Here is a 17,940-nt window from a genome sequence, read left to right as displayed (position 1 = left end):
CATACAGATTAATTTAAGTGTCACTGCTCAATCCCAATTAACCTGCCAGCCTTAATTGGATTAGCCAGCCTATTGTTTTAATCTAGCAATAGTTCTGCCTCAGAGACTTCACTCAATTACCCTGCCGATTAACTGTCTGTCTTAATCACTTAAGGTAACTCTGTAAAGTTATAAAATTAAGGTTTAACAATGGGTTTAATTACGAAAAAAGCTCATAATATTCTTAATCTCTAACCCTGTTAAAAGGGAATTTTAATAGGAATATATGTGAATTAAAATGACGTAAGTTTGGACTGGTATAATATTCCTCCATGTCGTTTTTGCTTTTGTCCTCAAAAGTTAAATATTAAACATACATACATATATACACGATAAGAATAAAAGAAGAAATACATTTATATACAATACATGCAAAATAGTGGGTAAAGTACTATAATTCTCACACATGAAGGTCGCTTAAATGTTTTTATACGAGGGATTATTTACAATGGGAAGTAAATAGCCGTGGTGGGCGATAAACAAATACGCTGTATATCGTTTTTTCAAAAATGATCGCAATTTAAAGGCGTGATAGAAGGAAATGCGGAAGCTATTTGGTATAGGATGCGAGTTAGCCGTTAGTTTGTTAATGGCCTGAAAGTTTGGCCAGTTAATATTAAGATAAGGTAGAGGGTTATAAGTGACAGAAAGTTTATCGAGAGTAGAAGGGTGAATAATATCATAGTGAGCGGGACATAGTGGAAGGTTAATTATAGGAAGAGCAATGCATATAGAACCTGTAGTCAGCTCAAGCATTAAAAGTGTATTACTTCTACGACGTTTTAAAATCAAATACACGACAATAGCTATAACCATAATACATATAAGAATAGTGAGAATGCCAAAATGATAGAAACTTTTCCATCACCAAAGAAAAGTTTCTAAAGATGTGTCAATGAAGGCCACTCTTAATGGACTCCATAAGGCATACCACAAGGATGTAGGCTTAAAGAGTCCAACTACTTGGGCAGAACTGCGGAAAGTGTGTTTTTTAGTGGAAAAACACATTGAGATACCTAACATTTCTGCAACATATAAACCAGTGCAGCAAGAAATACAAACGGGACCTTTAGATCAGTTATGTCAAGTATTTGGCAAAATGTGTGAGCAGCAGGTGGCATTAATGCAGCAGATGCAGGAAACTGTGGCAGCAAGTCAACAACACCATTGGCACCAGCAACAGAATAGTCGGCAGTATCACTACCAGAACAGACCTCATAACAACAACTATAACCAACAACCAAGGTCCCAGCGAGGCCCGCCACATCAGAAATATAGAGCCAATAACAACTTTCAAAGACAGGGTGAGTACTATAATTCTTATAATGAAGGTCGCAAACATTGTACTAATTGTGGTGCAAATGATCATGTAGCGAAATGGTGCAATGATAGAAGATATGCACCAAAACAATCACAATAGGATACGGCGCCTGTTACAAAGACTCCTTTGGACAGGCATACTAACAAATTAATATATCTCATAGCCCCTATTCAAGATAACCTTATTAAAGTAGAAATTAATAACCACAGTATACATTCGCTATTAGATACTGGTGCCCAAATTACATGTGTGGCTAAAAGTTTGTTAGAAAACTTAGGCTTATCTAAAGCAAAATTGAATTCTTCGGATATACCTGAAATCGTAGGAGTTGGCGGTGAAGCTCATGGAATAATTGGAACTATAAATTTGACATTACGCATTAAAGATAGTACATATAAGCACAAATTTTATGTTATCCCTCACTTACACCATCCTCTAATCTTAGGTATTGATTTTATTAAAGAGTACAAGCTAGCTTTGAATTTCGCAAACGAAACGGTCACAATTGAAGATAAACAAGCCAACAGTGAGGCTGATGTCCCCCGCCGAAATAGGAAAATAATTAGAGGACACATATAAATTTATCACAAATTATCTTTTACAAAGTATTGAACAATCAAACAGTATATCTTTACTTATAGTCTAACAATCAAAGTAGGAGAGTTATTGTTTTCCAAAGTCTCGACCAATCAAATTGCGTATCGCTCTGCTTACCCTGAGCAGAAAATGCTCATTATCAAACTTAGTCAAGGTATTACTGTAATGAAACTATACACCAAGTTTCATCAATCTCACTTAATTAGAACTAAAGTTATCGTGTCCCAAAGCATCAACCAATCAAATTGCTTATCTCTGCTTACCCTAAGCGGAAAATGCTCATCTTCGAACTCCATCAAGGCATTGACCTAATCAACACATACACCAAGTTTGAACATTCTAGCTCAATTAGGAAGAGAGTTATCGTGCCCCAAAGTATCAACCAATCAAATTGCTTATCTCTGCTTAGCCTAAGCGGAAAATGCTCATCTTCGAACTCCATCAAGGCATTGACCTAATAAACACATACACCAAGTTTGAACATTCTAGCTCAATTAAAAGTTATCGTGTCCCAAAGCATCAACCAATCAAATTGCTTATCTCTGCTTACCCTAAGCGGAAAATGCTCATCTTCGAACTCCATCAAGGCATTGTCCTAATCAACACATACTCCAAGTTTGAACATTCTAGCCCAATTAGGAAGAGAGTTATCGTGTCCCAAAGCATCAACCAATCAAATTGCTTATCTCTGCTTACCCTAAGCGGAAAATGCTCATCTTCGAACTCCATCAAGGCATTGACCTAATAAACACATACACCAAGTTTGAACATTCTAGCTCAATTAGGAAGAGAGTTATTGTGTCCCAAAAAGTGTGACGGACAGACAGACGGACGGACAGACGGACAGACAGACGGACGAACCCATTTTAATAGTCCCCTGCTTTCTTCGAAAGGCGGGGGACAATTATCGGTAAAGATGGAAGTCACAGATGAAACTAAAGTATCTAAAATTTGTATAGGTCTTGTTAGGACGGCTAATGCTATTACGTTAGAACCGCATGGTGAAACACAAATATATGCTAAGATATCTAAAATCCCCCACGATAATTTGGCTTTGTTAGAACCAAATTCAAAACTGATAAATTGTAAAATCGCTGGTAGCAAATGTGTAGTTAAAGTGAATACGGGAAAATGTATATATTTAATTCTAAATCCCACTGATTCACCAATATATATACCTAAGAATAGGATAATAGCTATGGCGACACAAATACAGGCGGAAGACATTAACACTGATGATTTACCGTCCCTTAATAACATTAATAGAGATATATTCAACAATATAAAGCGTGTAGATAATTACGAGAAAAGCTCATAATATTCTTAATCTCTAACCCTGTTAAAAGAGAATTTTAATAGGAATATATGTGAATTAAAATGACGTAAGTTTGGACTGGTATAATAGTCTTACTACACTTTAATCTTAATCTCACGGTAACAAGTGACAAACCAAGCAATGACCTTCAAGTATCTCATTATCTTCTGGTTACTTAATATAAAACAAATATATTATATTTTGTTTTACAATCATTCTGAATAATTCATCAGTAATACAATTATTATAGACATATTTGGATTGATTAATAAATTTTATAAAATTACTTTAAAATAAATACCGTTTAATAGCAATACTTTCAATTCATTTTTCAAGTCATACAGTGACCCAACACCCCAGCCAGTCAGACATAGCATTTAGACTAGGGGGTGAGAAAGGCTAGGAATAAATAGTATAACAGGCATTAAGTAAGAACTAAATATGCCAACTGCCGGTCTTTCTTTAGACCTTAAATGTTTCATAAACTATTAATTAGACATTAATTAACTTGACAACACCATTATCAACTCGCAATGCTATCGGATATCGGATAAGTAGAAAAGAACAGTTCGGTCATTTATTTTTTAATTTAAAAATGGAAAAGCGAGCCTAAGTTTCAAACAACCAGTACAATCAATGCACACATTCTGTCAAAGGCTAATATCTTCGCTCAGAATAGAGTAATTTGAATGCAATTTTCAATATATTAGGAAGTGAGAAAGACTAGGAATGAAGTTTACATGATTCCCATATCTGTGGCCATCTTGTTTGTTGCTAACGGGCCACATTCACACTAATTCACACTAGACAATGCCTCTGTCAAACCTGGGTGGCTGATCAGGAGCAACTGCTAACAACAAAATGAAATGAAATGAAATGGTGGTTTACTTCCCACTGTTCTGCTCTGACTGAGCACGAAAAAATGACCACCAGTCTGGGTACAATAGCTCAGCAGCAGACCTAATGGTAGACTCTGTACTTAATTAGCACTTCCTACAGAACCAAACATTCTTCGTGGGTTTAGATTTGAGACCAACGCATTTCAGATGGAACCAGTTTGGACATGTATCACATGCAATACTATCAAACTTATCATGATCGACACAGCAACGTTCGCAATGATAGGTACCCTTCACATGCAATCTCTCCACAGCCTCCTCTACAACGTTACAAGCATCAAATGAGAAATGCTTCCGTATCATGATGATTGCTACATTTTCATCAAGGCATTTCAGTGAAATTCTTTCTGGGACTTTGACTTGAATGACTTGGATCAAGATATCTGTGCGAAGGCATGACTGATCTCCTCATCAACAAAGCAAAGCAACATGACTGAAAGATAAAAGAATAAAGACACGTGGGGTTGGGGTGAAAGAAGTTTGCAACTATCTGATTTTTAAATGTTAAAGGGGGCTATCCTGTCTCTAACAGGTCTAATAACCACCAAGTCGTTACATGACAAAATGACACATCAGGGGCGTGCTGGCAGGGAGTTTAGGAGGACGGTGTCCTCCCAGGCCCCCATTAAACAATAAGTCCACCCGTATAAGCGGGCCCCCCTGAGAGCTCTAATTTTCACGCGGAATCCCCTCAAAAGACTGAGAGTGCGCACGCGAAAAATCATACATACACAACGATTAGTAAAATATATTATGCTGACGTGCAAATGTCTGTCACCTTAAGGTGAAATGGTCTTTGATTAAAAATTTTGCCGACTACAGCAAAATCATAAAGTGGAGTCAGAGAAAGTACAGTATGTCTTATAGTCAAAATAGCAGCATAAATTTGGAAAATATGATACCTAGATTTCTCCCAGAAGTGCTTGCAAAACGCGTTTCCCGTTGTCAAATTTCAAAAATTTTCTGGGGGGAGAACCCCCCCCCCCCCTAGACCCCCCTACCAGCGGCGCGCCTTCGGCGACCGACAGGCCCCCGAGCCCCTTCGGGGCCAGCACGCCCCTGTGACGTATAATCGGCAACTGGAACTCTTAATACAGAAAAATCGTTCACACATGAACAAGACTGGATGATCTAGACAAAGGCCATCAATGATATGAAATATTATCAGTGATCAAAGCAAGTTGGCCAGGATTTTCTATAACACACTTCTACTTTTTTTTCTGCCAGGGACTTCTGTCTGAAAGCAACCCCCTTTTGATGCGTTACATTTTTGCTTTTTCTCTGGCAATCCAATGGCTGTTGTGGCACCTGCCTCTTTTGGCTTACCACGTTTCCCTTGTTTGCGTGGAATTATTATCATGCTAAGGACTGGAAAACCTTGAAGAGAGCATCCCATCAGTTTATGCAGGCCACAAATTTTGCAATTTCAAGGACAAAATACAAAATTGCTCATCACAAAAATAGTGCCAACAAAGGGGATATTCAGTATGTATTCAGATCGGAATTCCTAACACGTCATGCTTGGCCAGAAAACCGCAATGTCAGGTGCTGCTGCCTCTGGACTATAGTCAAAGTAGACACGTTGCCTAGTCATAAAATATGCAACACTCCACCTCTTTGCATACATTGCTTCGTCATATCCTATGTTGTTGAAGTGGTGCCTGACTGCAAACACATGCCTGCAAGGAAGTAGCATAGAAGTAAAGAAGCTGCATTGAGAAAAGTCGATGGACACCACAATATCACCCAGCGACTTGGTTTTAATTATTGCAGACCTGTCATCCAAAACTGTTGTTGCGCCAGAATAATCCAGTTGCTTCTATACAAGCTTGAATGCAGTCCCTTGTATCCCATCTCTGCATTTTATCTAGGATGCCGATCAATTGTCTCTTTAGTTGTAACATATGATTCGCGATGGTCTCTTTCATTTTTGAGACTATGGATACAGAGCATCAAGTCCTGAAAGAACACAATAACTCCTGAATACCTTGTGACCACCTGTTTGATTTTTTGATTGTTGAATCCAAGGGATTGTATTATTCAAGAAATTCGCCTTTGCATTGTTTAGTCCCTCGACCCATTGTTTTCAAATATCGTGGCAATTTGTTTTTAAGTATTCCACCACAGTTCTAGGAACTGAATGAGTGAACTCGTCATAGAATGCCTGGTATTCTTCCTCGCTACATGCATGTGATATTTTAGATAAAAACTCCAAAGACATATCTCTTTCCCCTTCGGAGATACCAAGTTTGTCTGTTGTAACCTCTCTCCGAAAGCTCCTCATTACATGGAAAAGACATATTAGGATATCCGCCCCAGGCATTGTCTCTGTGAGCACATCTTGTTTCACCATCTCTTTGTCAGCCATAATGACTGTAATGTCCTTCCAATCTGGATTTCTTTTCTTGAACTTATCAATTAACAACGATATTGTCATTCTATCCTCAGTCGCTACAAGCCAAAGAGCAATAACCTCTGATTCTCCATTCCCATCCACATTCATAAGTACATACAGTGGCATACGTAAGTCGTTAAGCTTGTAAGTGGCGTCAATGTATTTCCCATTTCTTCCGTCTGGAATGAAATAGCTTGAATGGTATCTTCACTGTCCGTGAATGCGTCCACAGTTGCCCCTGTAAATAAATGATGATACTTGCATGAGAAAACAGGTTATCATTATCAAATTGCATGACATAAGAAGAGGAAGGTTCAGCTATTAGGCTCCACGGTAGGAAATAGTTAATGCCTTGCCTGGTAAAAGACAATACTATTATTACTACTCCTTGATGACCACATGTTCATCAAAGCGATCGCTACCTTAGCAACAGGCTGACCTTAAAAATATCTTTGTTTCAATTAGAAGGGTCTGTAGGTCGGTCACACAAATCAATACCGATGACATCAGAATTTATTTTTTTTAGAGAGGCAATGAACAACGCATTGTCGTTCAGATGGGACGAAACATCTTGGCGTACAATTGGCATGTCTGTAAAAGATCCCTTGGCAGTTGGAATTCGAGTACCTGTCATAGCGCTGCTTTCCCATTCTATCTCTCTGGCCCCTTTCATACCCCATCTGACCACTGGCAAAATTGAATGTTGGAGATATCAAAGAACCCTAAATTTGCAGCAAGGTTGTACGAAGGAAGACAACACTTGTTGCCGAACGGAGAAGGACGAAAAATAATGGTTTCTTTGCAGCCATAATAAACCTAACCACTATTCCGGCTGGAATCTCATGGTTTTTTCGGGGGGTTTTTTTCATTTTTTTTACGTACAAAACAAATTGACGAATTTAATTTTTTTTTTATCAAATTACGCTTTAAAATAAATTACTTGCCAATTCCATTGAAGGGGAATAACTCCACAAAATCCGTTAGCTGTTTGTTTCTACGCCCTCGTTAGAATATAACTCAATTGTCTCGGCTAATCGAGGGAGGTTGACAGGTGGAACTGACAGCTAATATTGTTTACAATTGCTAAGTAACAGTAAAGTGTGTATTAGGTATGTTTATAACACGATACTTGTTAGAAAAACAAGTTTTTAAGTTATCGATGAATTGAATGTTATTCACGGTGAATAATCTGTAGGTATCATTATTACTTTATACCGTATGACTATTGTGAGGCAAAGTGTAAAAATTATTGTTTTGGACGTAGTTCTACCCCTGGTCACCAACCGAAAGTTTGATTAAAGTGGCGATTTATCAAAAAAAATATTAATTATGAAAATTGTAAACATAATATTTTATGCATGAATTGGATATTCTATTCTTTCGGCAGCCTATTTTAGAGCCTGATAAATTATTAATAAAGATAATCCAATTTAGACATTTTTATATAGTTTTATAAAAATATTTTATATTTCTGTTATGAAGACACTTTAAAATATTATAATTTTTAACTGAAAAATAACATCAGACATCCTACCCTTGTTATATAAAAAAAAATATTTAGAGTGTCTATGGGTTTTGAAGAAGAATTAAATTAGACTCACAGAATTAAATTGTACTACAAAGTGTGATGGAGCAAGATAGGGTCAGGGGAGTGTGTAGAAAAATGAGTGGGGAGGGGTGTTGGGTGGCCCTGTTCTGGCGTGACTGACTGCAGAATCTTGAGGGGGTATGGGGGTTTCCCCCTCCCAGAAAATTTGAAGTCGATTTCCTTGCATCTGAGGACATTTCTGATGGAAATTTACTCTTTATAAATGTATAGGCACTCTCCAGGGTCTCTCTTGTATAGGCTCCACATGAGCAGGGGGGTGCTGACTCCCTGGACACCTCCTCCCCCGGACATGTGCCTGAGGATGGAATTTTAAAACCAGGGAGGTAGAATATATACTCCTGGATCAAATTGGGATACTCAAACAAGAGAAATATAATTATTAATTTTTGTCTATTTTTTAGCCGTCACATAGCTTTAGAATGATGGAATCCAGGAATTCCTTTCAAGTTCCAGCGCTTGATCTGGCTTCCCTGAGACAGAGCTCACCAAATATTCCGAACACTAAACCCAACGGTCAACATGAACAAAATGTCACGGGTACAACACCAGACAGTGCATCAGGTTATGATATACAATACGGAACAGAGGTTTTTAAAGGAATAGATATGTTTCGCACAGGTAATCAGTGCTTTTTTATATACCCACGTTTAATGTGCCTTAGTTTGTCGTTCACCTTCATCAACCATAATTCCTTGTGACCAATCTACATCTTTATCACAGGGATTGTCCTTTGGAGCATAATGAAAAGCTCTGTCGCAATTCAGAATTGTATGCAGAATCAACCCTCTCCCCTTGATATTGGTCAGAGTTCTCAATAGATCTTTTTTTTAATATCCCTGTATGCATACATGGTGTAGGTTACAAATCTGGCTTAAATGTTTCCTAGTTGTTTGAATATAGATAAAATTTTAATGAATACTTATGTTAGAAATATGCCTACTGCCATTTTCAATGAGCGGAGATTTAGCGAATATTTCTCAAACAACCTCTTCTGTTTATGCAAGGACCATGTACGTCGTTTATGAATACATGTAGGGCTTCACATTAATAAGAGAGAAAGTGAAATGGGGTTTAGCGTTCACTCGACACAAACTAGGTAATTTCAGGTCTTACAACATGGGTTGATTTTATTTCACTAAATTGCTTGCGTGTAGGGGTCATTAGCAGTGGGAGGAAACCTACAAGGTTGGACAGGCAACCCTACTAGTCATGTACAAGCATTGGGTCAACAACACACCATTTGATTCAGTGACAGACCTTATGATCCAAAGCATACACTTTAGACCACCAATGCTGTAAATCTTTTAGAAAATCAAATATTAGAATCTCTAATATGGCTTGGCCTAGACTTATGTATTTCAATTTGAATTGACTAGGCTTATAAATCCATGCTGTAGACTAGGCAACCATATATGTTGTACTTAAGTAGGCTACACAATAGCATATTGTATATCTATATAGTCAGTATAACACGACCTTCTGATATTGCACAGTTTTCAACTCGTGTAAATATATGATGTTGATTTTAAGATAGAATTATTATAACAGTAAATTGTGATTTTAACAGAAATTTTGAATTTTGGGATTTTTGCAATGACAGAAAGTAAGTAAGAAAAATATAAAATGTACAGTGAATCTTATAGATGGAAATACATTATAGATCCATTCGAAGGACTATACTCTGCTCTCCTAGCTCTCTCATAACAATGAAATATCTTTACTAATTTTAAAGATAGTGTCCAGCGCCTTTTGTAATAAAAAGACTTGTTGAACAAATCAAAACAAATCCCACAAGTCAATGTAATTTAAAATGGCGGATCCACTTGTGACAAAAAGGAAAAGAGATAAATGTGTAGACTGTACGACAAAACTGTGCCTCAATTTAGACTTCTCATGTATTTCAACAAACATAACTGATTTAGAAATGACAATAAAATATTTTAAAAATTGAATGTAAATCAGTTTATTTACATTCATATTATATACTATTCAAAAAAAGTAGGGGATATTTGATTTTGGGGGCATAATACTAAAATATGCAAATGACTACGAAAAAAGTCACTATAGAACCTAACAGAAGAAACATTCCCAGTTACATGTGACGCCCAAACGCACCAATAGCTACCGCATGGAATGCAGGTGATGCTTGGGATCATCATGGGGGTCCAACCCAAGATTTGCACGACTCTGACTTTGAATGTTACAGTCATTGTGGCATTGAATTCCAGGGTGGAAACACCAGTTTAATTGTTTTAGTGACCAGAAAACAAATTTTGATATGCGTCGGCTTACCCAAAATGAAAGGTTACGTGCCCTTGGCATGCTACAGATCGGCACAACACAGGCGGTTGTGGCGCGGATGATGAATGTTTCTCAGTCTGTCATAAGCAGGCTATGGTCCAGATACCGTGATACACAATCTGTACAGGACAGACCACGCTCAGGTCGACCAAGGGCGACAACTCAAGCCCAGGATCGATTTATCCGTACCTTGGCCTTGAGAAATCAGGTCATCACAGCAAATCAGATCAGCGCTCGTCTTCAAACAGACACTGGTGTGAGAGTGAGTGGCCAGACGATTCGGAGTCGACTGCATAGGGGTCACCTTCGCGCCCGACGTCCTCGCGTGATCCCTTGTTTGAGAGATCATCACATTCAGGCAAGACGTCATTGGTGTAGGGATCGTCAACACTGGGATAATCGACGCTTGAGCAATGTGATGTTTTCAGATGAGTCAAGGTTCACTGTTGATTTTTTGGACAGACGTAGGAGGGTGTGGCGTCGTCGAAACGAGCGCTTCCAAGACGTTAACGTCATCAGACATGATCGATTTGGGGGTGGTTCTGTTATGGTGTGGGGAGGCATCACTGTTGCTGGAAGAACGGCTTTACATGTTGTTGCAGGGCGTGTTACAGGCCAGTACTACCGGGACAACATCTTGGCAGTCCATGTTGTGCCGTTCGCACGACGTCATGGCCGCCGTTTCATCTTCCAGGATGACAACGCAAGATGTCACAGGGCCAGGATCGTTACAGGTTACCTCCAACAACAGAACATCACCACATTACCTTGGCCAGCACTGAGTCCCGACCTCTCCCCCATCGAGCATGTCTGGGACATGCTTGGACAGAGGTTACGTCAACGTCAACAACGTCCTGCCAATGTCCAAGAACTTGCTGCTGCGTTGCAACAGGAATGGGACAATCTGGACCAAAATGACCTTAGACGTCTCATTAGGAGTATGCCACGTCGGATCAATGCTTGTTTGGCAAACAGAGGAGGATTTACCCGTTACTGACTTGGTTGTGATGCTGTGGTAACTTTGCTGTTTGACCCCGGGTATCATTTTACCCTTATAATGGTCAGTCTGTGCCTTACTTAGTCTAACGATCATTTGGAATAAATCGATGAATGTGAACTTCATTTCATTTTGTCATTTGTTTCTTCGTCAGTTTCATTAGGTGACTTTAATAACACTTAAAAATCAAATATCCCCTACTTTTTTTGAATAGTATATTAATGGGTGCTTTTCAGCACATTGGTTTTCCCTTGTCAGTGATGCAGGACGGAGGGACTGACAAAGACAGCTGTCTAGTCGTTCGGATGGTATGAAAAACCGAGGTCCCGTGTACATTGTGTGCACGTAAAAGATCCCTTGGCAGTTGGAATTTGATATAAGAGTAGGCCGTAGCACTGCTGCCCGGGTCAAAACTTCCCTCATAGCACACTGTATGGCGTATGCCCGTCTTCATTAGCCAGTTTAGGAGCAGAACAGTAGAACGTTGACCCCATTTCATTTCATTTTTCAACACATTTTCGTCTATTTTAAGGTTCCAAAGAGCTATACGCTATTTGATATATGTTGGGTATTTTTTTTTTTCAGATACACCTAACACATTACTGGCAGATTTTCCCAACAAACCAGATATTACCCTCAAATGTGAAAAATGTGGATATTTTGTTAACATTGTTGATCTGAAAGAACATCGGAAATATCACGGCTGTTTATTACTCATGAAATATAAGGGAGATTCACTACCACAGAATGTAGATGAACTGTTTAAAAGAAGAGGTCAGCTGATTAAAAAACTTAAACAAATGGCCGTGGGCAAATCACCTCCAGACCCTCATCATATACAACAGATCAATGAGGCGTATGAATACCTGAAAGCCAATTTGGAGGACACTTATGAAGAATTCCGTCAAATACAAAGTGATGTTGATACGCAAGTAAATGGAGTAGCTTTGAATTGTAGTCCATCTTGTGCGTATGCCGTGGGTATTGCTTCCAGTAGCAATCAGCGCTGGAAAAAGAATATGGAGGATACACGAGTGTACCAAGATTATTTTGGTGAAGATCCAAACAAATGCTATCTGGGGATTTTTGATGGTCATAACGGACACTTTGCCGCTGAAGCAGCTGCTATGGAACTTCATGGAATTTTATTAAATGAGATGCAGAAGTTTGATCCAAAAACAAAATCTACAGTAGCGCTAAATGTGGTGGACGAAAACACCATAGCAACACATCGCCCTATGACACAAGAGAGTGAGCGTGCCAATTTACATGAAGACAGTGTGAAACTAGTGCAACAAATAATTGCCATGTGCGAAGAAAAATATGCACAATTAATGGGAGACAATGTAGAAAATTCACAAAAAGCTAAATCTAAATTCAAAAATCCTTTTTCAGAAAAAATATCTGAAGCATTTAAAAAAGCATATCAATTATTTGACATATTCTTATCGTATGGAAAAGATGAACATTCGAAAGTTCGGTGGAGTGGTTGTTCATCTTTAAATGTCATTATACAAGATACGGCCAAAGCAGACACCGTTTGTGACAGTGAAGATGGTGTGTCTCCTGAAACTCCTAAGGAACTGGGCCTCCTACATTTAGCTAATGCAGGTAATTTTATGGTAGTTTTTATCTACTGCCTTTCAGAGAAAGCTAGGAAATATTAAAATGGGTTTGCCTTTCTGTCTGTCAATTTCAGAACACAAAAATTCTGCTTCAGACTTCCTGAAAATGTTCATTAGAGAGAGAGAAATGGGTTTTAACGTCCACTCGACACAAACTAGGTCATTTCTGGACTAACATATGGTGCAATTTTATGTCAGTAATTCGTTTGTGCGCAGTGGGAGGAAACTGGAGGGCCCTGAGAAAACCCACAAGATTGGACAGGTGACCCTACACCTGGATGAAATCATGCCAGTCGACAGACCTTATGATACAATGCGCACACGCTAACCATTTGGCCATCCACACCCCCCACCGTCGAAAATGTTGATTAAGCAAATGTTTTAACTGAGTTTAATTAATGATGAACATTTTCTGCTGAGGTTAAGTAGAGATAAGCAATTTGAGTTGCCGATACATTGGAACACGATAATTTATTACTTAAACCCGAACGAATCATAATTCTGGTTGATGATTGTGTAAACCATTTCAGACTAGATACTGAAGGATACACCTTTAATATCCACATATATTTAAGTTGATTCTGTCTTGTCTATTAAAGGAAATGTTCGTGGGGTATTAGTACGAGGTAACAGATCATATCAACTGACTAAAGATCATACACCTAAAAATAGGAAAGAGAGAGAACGAGTTATTAAAGCAGGTAAGTTTATTGAAATGAAATAAAATGAAATGGGGTTTAACATCTTACTGTTCTGCTCAGTGTGCTATGAGGGAAATTTTGCCCGGGCAGCGGCAATACAGCCTACTTCTATATCGAATTCCAAATGCCAAGGGATCTTTTACGTGCATGCCAATGTGTAAACAGGACCTCGGTTTTGCATAACATCCGAATGACTAGACAGCTGTACTTGTCAGGCCCACCATCCTGCACCACTGACAAGGGGAAACCACACCAGCAAAACGTTTATTGAATCTCTTGCAAACTACAATATAGTGAAAGTTGAAAGGGATATCAGTCCAAAAATGGTCCAATTGCGTTCTGTATTCCATCAATCTATGCTGTTCCTTATTTAACAAGATGTTGCTCTGTGTTTGCCGTGAACCAAATTGGCAGGTCTGTTGTACATCTGAATGAATAAAAGACGGAATATTATCTAGCGTTGGTATTTTGATTTTTGACATAGCGTTGATTAAGCCATGGAAAATATGTACAAAGATAGGATCAATTGAAAATCTGTCAACATGAGTACCCTTTAGCTTGGATTTAGCTAAAGAATAAAATCTTTTCTGAAAAATGTGATCTCTTCTGAAAAATGTGATCTTTTCTGAAAAATGTGATCTTTTCTGAAAAATGTGATCTTTTCTGGAAAATGTGATCTCTTCTGAAAAAATGTGATCTTTTCTGAAAAAATGTGATCTGTTCTGAAAAAATGTGATCTTTTCTGAAAAAATGTGATCTTTTTCCTGGAAAATGTGATCTTTTCTGAAAATGTGATCTCTTCTGAAAAATGTGATCTCTGTGATCTCTTCTGAAAAATGTGATGTGATCTCTTCTGAAAAATGTGATCTTTTTTTAAACATGTGATCTTTTCTGAAAAATGCAAATGAAAAGAAAGGTTTAATGTCCTACTTTTCTGCACCAGAGTGTTGGCAACAAGTAATGCTTCTGTTGATTTTAATAGAACCTATACTTGTTTCTATGTTTTAGGTTGTTCAGTAAATGTTGGTTCCAAGGATTGCAGGGTTAATGGAATATTGTCAACAACCAGAGGTCTTGGTAACCATGGTGATTTAAAGTTAAAGAAAAGTGTTTTGGTAGAACCTTATACAACATGTGTTGCCATTGATCAGTATGCCCAGTTCCTTGTTATGGCATCAAATGGTGTATGGGAGGTATTTTCTGACCTAGAAGTGGCATCACTCCTATTAAAGGTATGTGTGTACTGATATGTAATAATATGTAAAATCTGAAGGACACTGAACTCAAAGGATTTGTGCAGTGGAAATCCAAGCAGGTTGGGTCTTCAAAACCTTTTACCACTTGCTAGGGGCATTGACTGCAGTTGATGACAGGGAAAGTGCGCCATTGCACATTTAACCACAATTAGAAACAACTGCATGTTAGTCTCAAAATGACCTACATAAAGTCTTGATAAGACGTTAAGCTTTATTCCAATTTGTTATTTATCAAGATATAATTTGACTGTCATGGACCTTTGTTTAGTGCGGTTTCGTCACCCACAAATGTAGATATTGGAACATTGAAAAGGTGGGTAGAGCAGAAGACCAAACGAGAGCCTCGCCTTGTTGTAGTCCACTTCTTTGTGTGCTTATTTCAGATAGGGGACGTAGTGGATGGAGGAAGCACTCCATAAGGAAAAAGGAGATTTGTAAACTGTTAATATGTACGAAATATCTAGTCATATGAAATGGGGCATATTCTGGAGTTCATTCTACACCTTCCTAAAAATATATTTTCTAAAATCTGGAATCACACATTATTATTTTTTCCTTCTCATTTTAAAAAAAATGACTTACCTTTGTGTTGTCGAGAAAGGGTGGAGGTGGGGTAGCTGGCGTCTTACGATGTCTAGAATTAAAATCTGCCATTGGCTCTATTATATGTAGTTTAAATAACTGTTTTGTATATATTAAAACATTTCATCAAAATCTACAATTCTGTTTTTTAAGCATATCAGAAAAACTATAAAGAATAAGGTATTTACGAATATAGTTTTAGGTTGAATTTTAATGTAGATAGTTTATGATTAATGAATTATTAGATTAGTTTTTTACCAAAATATTTTTTAATAGAAATTTACAGAAATTTTAACCACCCTGTTTCTTATTTTTATAGATTTTGGTTATAGTTTTATTTAACAAGATTCAGAAAAATATTAGAAACACATAAAAGTTTTGTTTTCAATATAAATGAAATGCTAGCATTCTCATGTTCTAAGTATAATGGTATCCACAGTGGCTCAGTGAGTAAGGAGCTGGCTCACTAATCAGGGTGTCCGTGGTTCAATCCTTGGGATTCTTTAGCATGGTTTTTCTGTGTCAGTGGTGTAGGACGGAGGTTCCGGCAAGGAATAATGTCTAGTCGTTCAGATGTGATGGAGTCCTGCGTACACATTGGTGTGCACGTAAAAGAACCCTTGGTAGTTGCATTTCGCTGAAGAGTAGGCAGAAATGCTGCTCTCCAGGCAAAATTCTCCTCATAGCTATAGTACACTGCAAGACATGACTGATCCATAGCCCAGTTGTTGCAGAAAAGTAGGATGTTAAACCCGATTTTCTAACTATAAAGAGAGCCGCAGTGGCCCAGTGATTTAGACCTTGGCTTGCTTACCTGATGTTCCATGTGCGATCCTGTAGTTGGCCAAGAAAGTACATCTGGATTTTCAGGCGTGCTTCCCCCTTGTTTGGGGTGCAGGACAGAGGATAACATATAGTCATTCAGATGGGGAAAAAAAAGAGGTCTGTGTACACATTGGTGTGCACGACAAAGAACCATTGGTAGTTTTCGGAGAGTAAAATATTGTTTATAAAAAAAAAAACGGAGCGGGCGGGTGGTGGGTGAGTTAAGGGAGGGGGGGTAAGAGGGGAGGGGGGGGGGGGGGTGTCATGTACAAATTGACAGTCAGAACTCAATATAAGAGTAGGATGTGTTAAACCCCATTGCATTTCAATTCTAACTATAAAGCTTATTTTTACGTTCTAATTGTAATTATCTCCCTTTAACTTATTAAAGCTGTGGTGTTCGGTCAATATTTATAAACAGCCCTGGAGTAACCATTAAACTAGAAAAGCACATTTCTAGACACCATTTCAAATAATCTATTTTGACACAAACAGCACAAATAGATTTTTATTGGCTTTCAAATAAACATGATACTATTGACTTTTAAACACCAGGAATTAAAATCATTACCGGCATAGTTAATCAGTAAAAATTGTTAAAATAACAAATGTTTGTTGATTTCAGAAAACCAATAGAATAATCGTAAATGTAGTCATCTACTTATTCGATCTTTATTATGTCTATTTTTAGCTCTTGCCATGTAACCAAGTTCCACCTCCAAGCCGAATGTCGGAATCAGTAGAACTCCTGATATCTAAAGAGAGTTCTGATAATCTAGACATTATCTTAGAGAAAGGAATAGCAGAGGAGAACACCAGTACAGAAAGAAAAGAAAAACGTGTGGATGGTGTGACAATTTATGCCGATTTAAAAACAGAAGTCGGCAGCCATTATGGGGAAGACTTAGATACCAGTCTCCATGACAACGAAATGATCTCCATGCCAGTTAACTGTCATATACCTGATCACAAACCAGAGACCCAATCAGATTTCAGAAGAGAATTAGCTAAATCAATGGCAGAGCATTTAGTCCAGGCAGCTCTATTAGCTGGATCAAGAGATAACATTACAGTTATGATAACTTTATTACCTGGATGTGGTATTTGAGGTGTGATAGGACAAATTTTATAAACCATACAATCTGTGATATTATTGAATTTAAATTGACAATTTTAGTCACAATTAAAAGATAATAAAACTCAGTATGTCTATTTATTGATAAAAAAAGTCATTATCATAAACATCTGTGAGTGTTGGTTTTTATTAAAGGGACCATCCCAAATTTAACAGAGTCTCAGAAATAAAGTTTGTGTACCACGGTGGCTAGGTGGTTAAGACGTTGGCTCGCTAGCCTGGAGGTCGGGTGTTCGATCCCTGCATTGGCCGAGAAAGTTCATCTGGATTTTCCGACGTGGTTTCCCCTTGTCAGTGGTGCAGAACGGAGGGCCTGACAAGGACAGCTGTCTAGTCCTGATGA

The 17,940-nt window shown here is 38.1% G+C and overlaps 1 protein-coding gene across 6 annotated transcripts; it reads left to right on the top strand.

The window, feature by feature from the left end:
* Positions 1-788: 788 nt before the first annotated feature.
* LOC126832581 (protein phosphatase 2C-like domain-containing protein 1) lies at positions 789-17,708 on the top strand. Of its 6 annotated transcripts, none has more exons than XM_050563411.2 (7): positions 789-1,343; positions 8,577-8,793; positions 12,059-13,084; positions 13,698-13,799; positions 14,808-15,031; positions 15,791-15,817; positions 17,154-17,708. In XM_050563411.2, the coding sequence occupies exons 2-7, from the start codon at positions 8,595-8,597 to the stop codon at positions 17,568-17,570; spliced, it is 1,995 nt and encodes a 664-aa protein (XP_050419368.1). In that variant the 5' UTR covers positions 789-1,343; positions 8,577-8,594; the 3' UTR covers positions 17,571-17,708. The 6 variants fall into 6 exon arrangements, with proteins under 6 accessions (XP_050419368.1, XP_050419371.1, XP_050419369.1 ...); XM_050563414.1 differs by lacking the exon at positions 789-1,343 and adding an exon at positions 7,617-7,675; XM_050563412.2 differs by lacking the exon at positions 789-1,343 and adding an exon at positions 7,630-7,757.
* The last annotated feature ends 232 nt before the right edge of the window (positions 17,709-17,940 follow it).

This window comes from Patella vulgata, chromosome 9 (assembly GCF_932274485.2).
Source record: "Patella vulgata chromosome 9, xgPatVulg1.2, whole genome shotgun sequence".
Lineage (NCBI taxonomy): Eukaryota > Metazoa > Mollusca > Gastropoda > Patellidae > Patella > Patella vulgata.
This window is presented reverse-complemented; position numbering and strand designations above follow the sequence as displayed.

Coding starts and splice junctions, on each gene's coding strand:
- LOC126832581 (XM_050563411.2), top strand. CDS start 8,595: ATGATGGAATCCAGGAATTCCTTTCAAGTTCCAGCGCTTGATCTGGCT. Junction 13,085..13,697: donor CCTACATTTAGCTAATGCAG/GTAATTTTATGG, acceptor TGTCTATTAAAG/GAAATGTTCGTGGGGTATTA. Junction 13,800..14,807: donor AGAACGAGTTATTAAAGCAG/GTAAGTTTATTG, acceptor TCTATGTTTTAG/GTTGTTCAGTAAATGTTGGT.